This window comes from Rhea americana, unplaced genomic scaffold (genome assembly GCF_003343005.1).
Source record: "Rhea americana isolate MKP2758 unplaced genomic scaffold, rheAme1 scaffold_2, whole genome shotgun sequence".
Classification (NCBI taxonomy): domain Eukaryota; kingdom Metazoa; phylum Chordata; class Aves; order Rheiformes; family Rheidae; genus Rhea; species Rhea americana.
Genome location: NW_028186149.1, coordinates 14,636,655 through 14,645,379, shown reverse-complemented (window position 1 = coordinate 14,645,379; position 8,725 = coordinate 14,636,655). Strand labels below are relative to the sequence as shown.

The 8,725-nt window shown below is 33.8% G+C and overlaps 1 protein-coding gene across 1 annotated transcript; it reads right to left on the bottom strand.

The window, feature by feature from the left end:
• Positions 1-577: 577 nt before the first annotated feature.
• On the bottom strand, positions 578-8,272 carry CUNH1orf146 (chromosome unknown C1orf146 homolog). Its single transcript, XM_085303562.1, has 5 exons — positions 8,204-8,272; positions 6,166-6,259; positions 4,837-5,005; positions 1,922-2,000; positions 578-697 (listed from the first exon to the last, which is right to left on the bottom strand). The coding sequence occupies exons 1-5, from the start codon at positions 8,270-8,272 to the stop codon at positions 578-580; spliced, it is 531 nt and encodes a 176-aa protein (XP_085159688.1).
• Between the last annotated feature and the right edge of the window lie 453 nt (positions 8,273-8,725).

Sequence of the window (8,725 nt, the reverse complement as noted above, 5' to 3'; positions counted from 1 at the left end):
ACTTGTTAATATCAACAAACTTCTATATTTACAAATGGGACTGTAAGTCTATTGCTATAAATTACAGTAGAGAGACTATGGTGAGTGAAACCAGGTTTAAAGAAAAGCAAACATCAACCTTGAGCCAAATAAGATGCTAAAACATTATAGCACAGCAGATGAAACTTTTATTTAAAAAAATACAATGCATAAAGCTTTATAAACGTAAATCTTGGTGCATGAGAAAACTATTTTGGAATTATTTTGATAATCCTTATCCTTAATGATGAAAATTTCCTTAAAGATGTATTTTGGGAAATGATTACAAATTTTAAAGTCTGTATGTTCAGAATCAAGCTAAAAATAAGGGTGACTTCTCTATAGTGCAGTTAAACCACAATCTTTTTTCTTAGAATACATATTTGGTATAATTATGCCAGTTTTGCACTGTATAGTTATTTAAATTTTCATTCCAAATGCCTCAGTTGTATATAGTCTTTGAAAATGTAACAATATATTTTTAAGAGCATTTATATTTTATTTAAAATGTAGCTGTTATATTTAATGAATTAAAAAAAATCAAAAAACAAACACTAAATTAATTACAATGCAGCTGGTACTGCTGAAGCATCTCCCAAACTGGACTCTTTTCTATTATGTAGGCTTTTGTCATTGCCATTTTGTAACGAATATCATCTCTGTATGGCTTGGAAGTTATCTTAGAGGAAAGAAAAATATTATGAGTAGGAGAAAATAACTTTTATCTAAAGGAATATTCAACATCTTATTCTTCAAATAGTACAAATGTAAATTTTTTTTAGCRTAATAACATCAATCATGTTCTCTGAAGTAGATGTTTAAGAATGGTATACACAGGTGATTTGATATATCCCTTTAGCAGCCAGACCAGTGCCAAAACTGACACTGTAAAAAATAATAAAAAGTAATGCAATGGCAATGGATAAATTTGTAGTATGTACTGTCTTCACTTCTTATGGCACTCTTGCATCAAAATCTGGTGTATTCACTCAGAACAAATAGAAAAGCAGATTCAAATTTATAGGATCAGCAGTAATTTTGTTAATTTCATTTTAATACTTATTAAGAGGCTAGACCAGAGATATCAATAGATTCCATAAAAAGGTTGAAAAGTAGAATGTTCAACAATGTAATAAGCATTTAACAGCTCTTGCTGCATAACAAATGAGATGGAGTTTATAAACTTTCAAAATGATGAATACTCTAAATAGGTAAATGCTTATTATTTTGAGAAGCTCACCTCAGGAGAGGATAAAAAGTAAATTTGTATCTGATTTCTAATATCATTCTGTTCTTTATTTTTTTAGTACATGGGATGCTGCTAGGACTGTTACAGCTAATACCAACTTAGAATTTTCATGGAGAAATGTATAGAGAGCTTTTACAAATATATTCAATGAARAATATTTATGCATATGAGATACCTTGTAATTACAGATGCAATTGCAATTACAAAAACAGATAAAGAAAAATATGCACCTATATACAAATTGTTAAGCCATGGAAATAATATACTATGTGCATCATTAAAAATCCACAAGTAACTACAGAATTTAGATTGAGGTTTTATTTTAAGAAGCCATTAAATATTTAGAAGTCATTTTGATGTCATGCTGGTTCTGCACTAGTAGATGAAGTGAAGATACCCTAATTTAACAGTGGTGAATAATATTTAAATATCTCATTTGTCTTCCTACGTGATATTGAGAGCTTTAAAGTTACCTTCAACAGTAATTTAAACACTCAGCTAAAGCATCTGAATTGTGTTCCTACCACAATGTATTATATAGATTGTGAGGAATATGACACAAATATATTAAGGACAAATATTTTATAGTTCTTGATTTTTATAGGTTAATATACTTCTGAAGTTCTGAGGATCTAATATCTAGACTAGACTCACCTTAGCTATAGTTAGCATAACCTTAACAGTTTCAGCAGTATTATGAACCGGAATGATGCGTAAATTACTGCCCAGGAATCTGCACATCAAAAAAATTTAAGGTTACTTCTAGAATGTATGTTCAGTTTGTTATGCTGTAAAACTAGAAAAGCATTCCCACRTGATGCAGATGACTCTTCTAACGGTGCTGTCACCACAAGTACACAGAGGATTGTTTTTCTAGTAGCCCTAGCAGAGATAAAGTTTCTCTAAAATCCCAGATAAACTAGTTGTATAGAAATGAAACAGATGGGTATGCAAACATCACAGACCCTGCAGCTGCTTCTAAAGATAAAAGCAATCTTTGTTACTTCTTAAGCATGCATACATTCAGGGAGAACTAAACACCTAAAAACTCCTCTGATATATTGTTGAAGACTGAGTGTTCTCAAAATGCCAGCAAAAGAAAAGATGTTTTTTGATGGCTTTGGCAGAACACAGGAATGTATCTGAAAAAWTGTTCTAAAAATACTTCAAATATTTGACCTGAATCTCTGTAGATACAATCTAGATACAGCAGTCTGTGTATGAATTAAAGTAATTAAACTAATGGGATAATTCTAATAAGAATCTCATTTATAGACTTGGACATTCAAATAATTTAGCCTAAAATGTGTTCTCTTGCTCTCTCTATAAATATGTTATTCATATGTACTTCTGTAGCTGTTATCCTGTTATTCAAAGCAGTCATGGAAGAGGCAAGCACAGAGCCTCTCTTCTTATACCTTAAGTGTGTTGTGACAGTGACAATGTAGTTAGTATTGCTGCCATTTTCTATTGTAGAGCTAAAACACTCTAGAGATTAAATGGCAAGGAATGAAGAATTTTTTATATAATTAAAAATAATGCAAAGAGGGACCCAGCTGCTCAATTGTGTACTCAGTACACGTTTACCACCTGTTCTTCCCCTCAGCCTGATTGATGACTTGGACTCATTCACATCAACTCCCTTGATACTTGGATACCTGCTGAACTTGGCAGCCTATTCTTCTAATCAGCAAAAATGTAAGCAGTGCCATTCCCTAAGAGTTGGTGGCCAGGATCCCTCTGAGTTGTGCTAAAATCCAGTGTAGAAATAGGTTTGATTTTACCTTTTGATCCCGGTTTTAGGATTAGGAAGATTAACATATGCAACTTTGCCAGTACCAGCTGTTGGCAAAGCAAAGCATGAATGAACTAAGCACAGTAAAGAAGCAATTCATGTATTGGGGTAAGTACATGTAAAATCTACTTCTGTCAATARTGCTGTTACCAATTATACCATATCTAAATTTAGTTTGTTTTGTTAATTTTGATCAGTGGACAGAATACTGGCCTTTTTAAGCACATGACTGGTCTTTGCTGTAAGGAGTATAAAAATAAATGTGGATTTATTGAGGATATTACTATAATGCTCATTTTCCAGAACTGTGATGATAAAGTTTCTCCTTCCCACCCCTATCATATGCACAACCCCAYATAAAGTGTTATTGGTGTTGAACAGCAGTCTTTCTTACAATGTTCCTTTTAGGTAAAAAAAAAAAAAAAATCCTTCCCTAATTGCAACAAAACTGTAGATAGGCAGAAAAAAACAGTAATACCGAAAGACCTCTGGAAACTAGCAGGGGCTTTGTTTGTTTTTTTTTTAACAAATCCAACAAGCGACTTCTACTTTGAGAATGTAGAACAAGTTTCACCCACCCACCAATACAACAACTTATTCACTGATGTACATACAACGGCAAAATAAATAGTAACAAAGCACATGCATTCAAAATACAATTGTGCCTTGTCAGCATCAGTTTGGTATGGCCTGCAATGAAGAAAGTATAATTTTTACTTTAATAAAATTACTGGCTTGGCAAATAGATTTTATTTTCAAAACACTGTATTGTTAGTGAGCAACGTATCCTGGAAATCAAGTGTACAAAGAAATAAACGTAAATTGAGAATTAGCTCCGCCATCAGCTGAATAGCATATTCGTGTTGAATGGTAATATTCAACAAGAATGGTAGCAGATCTTTTAAGACCTCTCATAAAATGTATGGAATTTCCACAAATGGGTAATAGGGACTCTGTATTTCATCCCATACACTATGCTACTCATCAGCAATTGGCAGCGTGCCCAGGACTTAACTAAATTGGTGCTAATTTCAGGAAAGTAAAGATCACAGACTATTAAAATAGTCACTTATTTGATGTCAAGAGTGAAAATCAGCTGCAGTTATGCTACTATAAGAAAGTGGCTTTGACTAGAGGAGAAATAAAGAACACAGAATTTGATAATGTTCTCAGCCACTATGTAYTGCAACATAAGAGATTTCAGGCTTCAGTTGAAATCAGACATTGTCTTAATGTACAGTATTACACTTTTGGTGTAAAATACTGCTGATTACTATTTCAGTTGTTCCAGCTTTTTATATAATAGATGCTGTTCCAAGTAACCAGATGTTAAAAGCTGGCAAAGAATGTGCTTTACAATAAAGCCTTTTTGTATGAAGAAAATGTACTTTTTTTTTTAACTTAACATAAAAATATGCTGACAGACCTAAAAGAGTTAAGGAAAATTGCATAATTTTCCAATGTGAGAAAAAAAAAGTCTTGAAAAAGAATTATACTACATAGTCCTAAAGTGTTTGAAAGGAATGTTATTTGCTATCTTTTGAGAAATGTYCCCTTTTGTTGAGTTGACTATGACATGTCAGGTTGATTCACTCACCATTCTTTTCATTTCATTTGCCATTAATRAGATAGGTCAGTGTGATAAACGTATCCTTTGGTTATTTTTCCATTGCACGAACAAAATAAAACTCACTTGAATATATGACTGTTGAGTATATATTTCTCCTAATTTCTTCATAATAATAGTAAGTTTGGTTTAGTGTCAAATCCATACCTTCTCTGAATCCTGAACATTATATTCCATTCTTCTGGTCCATGAAGGGCAGCTGACAAAACCAAAAAACTGTTTCGGTGAATGCTTATGAACTTCTGAATTCTGTCTAAAAAATGTTCTTCTCCTGTCCTAAGTAAGTCCTGAGCGTCTGCCAGTATAAATGCAACACCTGCTGAAGAAGAAAATGATTACAGTATACACGTATACTTCATGGCGATACTGAGATGACGTCTTCTTACTACAAATACCCTATCAGGAAGCAGAATTCCTGCTCAAGCATTAGTTTAAAAGGCAATAAAACAAAGCTGTGAATGAATTTACACATCTTGACAGTAACATGCAAGATAGTGGGAATAACAGTGCTGAAGCAACCGCTATATCCACCTGTCACAAGATCTGGCCAGCAATGATTGGTAAATTTAAGATAAAACTATAAATAATTTGGAGGTTATTTTCACAATATCAAAATAAAAGTGTTCAATCTGCTAAAAGTACAGAGAGACATCTGAATGCTTTTGAAGGCAAATGCCTCAGGAACGAGAAACTGCTATCTGCAATGAATTTAGAATTAATCATGTCAACACTGCTTTAAGACGTCAGCAATTCCCACCTCTAAATAAGACAAATATGCCTGTAACATCTTAATTCTTAAGCTAACATGTCTACCATGCTATTCATAATTGTTTAACAACAAAGGACACGAAGACTAAGTCAAGGTATGCCTCGTTCATCCTTATACTTCAGGAAAAAATCAGATCTATCCTTCTATTTTGGTCTACTTGTCTAAAGCATCTTCTATTCTAGAAAGGAAAGATAGATATCTTGTATTTGCAGTGTCAGTGATTTACTAATCAAGCCTGATCAACCAAAAAAAAAAAGTAAAAACCTTTCCTTAACTCCTGCATCACTACCAGGTCTGCAAACTCAATCTGGAAGATGAAAGCCAAGCATCTTGATTCATTATTGTATTAACAGTCATGAATACTAAAAATCTTGATGACTATCTTACATTTTAGTGGCACCTCAGTGTGTCTGCTCAGCTATAACAAGAAATGACTAAACAGTTCAGCCAATGATCATCAAATCCAAGCAGCTGTGTTACAATGAGTTCCATGACAGTAAGGACCAATGAAAATTTTTTAGCCTCGAAATTTTTAATTCTGCCCTCTGATTTATGTGCAATTATGGCACAACTCCTTCCACTAGTGTATGATACTTGAGCAAGGCAGCTTTCTCCAATTCTGTGTACATGGCTACAACACGGCCTGATTTCATACCTCATTAGAGTTTATGAGTTTAAAAATATAAACAAACTTCAAAATACTGTACCAGAAAGAGAGAATATCACAGATCCAATTTCCACTGAATCTGAATATCGAACTCGGTGATGTTGACTCTGTAGAATTGTAGAAATTTCGTGGTTCTAAATAAATATTTAAAAAATCAATACTAAAGAAAAATAAGTTTTACATGTTTTCAGCAAACAAATTGAATAGAAGCATTCATAAAACATTTTCTGAAGGATCATATATAGAACTTTAATACTATTGATTAGAAAATATTTATTCTACTTGCAATAAAAAATAGTAAAATGTTAACTTTTTCAGTTAATGAAATTTTGAAATATTCGTATTGGACAATATCAAATAATTGAATCACAATTTTGTATGCATACATTCAGTTTGCCACAGAAAATTCTTGCATAATACATAAAGAAACTCAAACATTTTACAGTCTATCTTTTTGCAGATGTGCTAAAGGGGGATTTGCAGAAATGAGGAACATACAGTAGTGTGTTTCTATGACTCCAGTTAATTAGACTGCATTCATTTTCATGGATGTCAGCATTTCATTCAGCAGATAGTTCAGAAAAAATGTATTGGGCATGATTTTCATTAAAGCTTTTTGACTGACTGCAATCCATTCAGGAAGACAAGAACATTGTGCTATGCAACATAATCATCTGCAGAGCAGGGTKCATTTGGATATTTTTCAGCCTGCAAAAAGCATTTTTACAGTGTGTTCTACAAAAGTTGCTCAAGCCCATAAATTTTAAAGATTAAACCACTTAATCCTTTTTAAATAATAACACGTCTTTTAGCTTACCCATTTAAAATGCAACCAACCTGCAATATAGGGAGGAGAACTGAATCCTGAAGGAGACAGTTGCTAGAAATTTCATGTTTYAAATTGGATCTAGAAATGGAATACTCAATGATAACTGCTTATGAGGTGTGACTACAATTTTGGAAAAACTCTGCTTCAAAGTCACTGCTGATATTAAATTATGTAATATACAAATATAAGCAACAACTATAATGAACAGATGGCTGCATAGGAAGAAAAAATATAATGCAGAAGAAATCATATTGATACAAAGTAAYACCTTTATAAAAAAAAGTCTTGGAACTGTATTGCAGCTATTTCCACATCTTTACGCCCAGGGAGTCTTTACCAATGGCAGTAGCTTTGAGTAGAATTAGGTGTTTAAGAGCAGAGGTATGTTACAGTGGTATAGCTGATGAGGTCACCACAGACACCTCTTAACATACTGAGGATTAAGTTGCTCCTGAAACAGCTCTCAAACTGATACAATTTACAGGCTGTCATTCTGAGGCAAGCAGGCAAATAAGAAGAGGCTTTACACTGTGATGGTTCAGGAACTGCTTCACCACCATTCACCTATCTGTGCAGTAGAGGTGGGGGGGTAGGTAACCCTGTCAGCCCAGCTAACGCATGCTGTCCTTCCTTGCAAGTCAAAGCCCTCAGCCTCTAAATTCTCTCAGGCTGGCATCAAAATGACCTCAGCATCAAGAACTAACTCCCAGCTCCTTGACAGCCCCTTTCCCTTTACTGAGGAGCACAGAGWGTCTTGGTGTGATATTAAAGATATAAATATACATTAATATTTGGAAGACTCTCTATTTTTAAACTAAATGGCACACTTACCCAATAATAATCTATCTCACTATATACTAGAAAATAAAGTGTTTATGGAGAAATTTAGAAAATAAAAAGAACATCGCTTGCAGAATTATTTTAGTACTCATTGAAAGCAGCATTGGTGCAGTGCAAAAACGATGAGCCAGGGAGACAATTCCTGAAGCACTGTAACTCAGAATAGTGGGTAGTAAGAATACTAAATAGGTAGCCAAATACATGCAGAAATAGCTAAGAGAAAAAACACAARAAAATACAAAAGAATCAGTGTTATGGTAGAAGTGACTTCAGGGCTATGACTCTGGGTTTTCCTTAATATAGTATAAAATTCATTTATACTGCATTAAATATTTTAATGTATAGAATATAGGAACTGCTTCTTTCAGTGTGTTTAGCAAGACGCTGTTTTTGACAAATAGTACAGTACCTGCAGGGCTGTGCTCATAATAACGGTTGTTACCCATCTTGACTCTTCCTGCCCAGCACTTTCCATCATTTTTACAGGGATTTAATATCTCTGCAAAGAAATCTCTGCTGCTGCATTCTGAAAAACTTAGGAAAAAGAGCAAAAGAAAGATGACAAATACTAGCTGTCAAATAAAGTTGATGAAATGTTTAAGGCAACAGGATCCATTGAAGATTTGATCAAAATCAGCACACTACCCAGTTCTCAAAAACGTGTGTAGGTGCCTACTACCATTGAACTAATATATATAAAACGGCAACTAGGTATCTAAATGCCTGTAAAGGATTCGCATCCAAGAGGTTTCCTCTACAAGCCAACAGGGCAAGAGTGGTGTAATGAATAAATGACTTCAGGAAAACATTTTGAAAAATGTTTAAATGATTAAGGAACTGCTGTCCCCTCTCAAGCAGCACGTTAGCCACGGTACACCTTTTGCAGTAAGATACATCTGCGAAGGCTACCCTGGGCCTCCTGCTCAGCCAC

What these genes read in the sequence shown, in the direction of transcription:
- CUNH1orf146 (XM_085303562.1), bottom strand. Translation starts at nt 8,272, where the DNA reads ATGATGGAAAGTGCTGGGCAGGAAGAGTCAAGATGGGTAACAACCGTT. An exon ending in ATGTTCAGGATTCAGAGAAG is followed by an intron (nt 2,001 to 4,836) that starts GTATGGATTTGA and finishes TTTGATGTGCAG; the next exon opens with ATTCCTGGGCAGTAATTTAC. An exon ending in TTATGCTAACTATAGCTAAG is followed by an intron (nt 698 to 1,921) that starts GTGAGTCTAGTC and finishes CTTTCCTCTAAG; the next exon opens with ATAACTTCCAAGCCATACAG.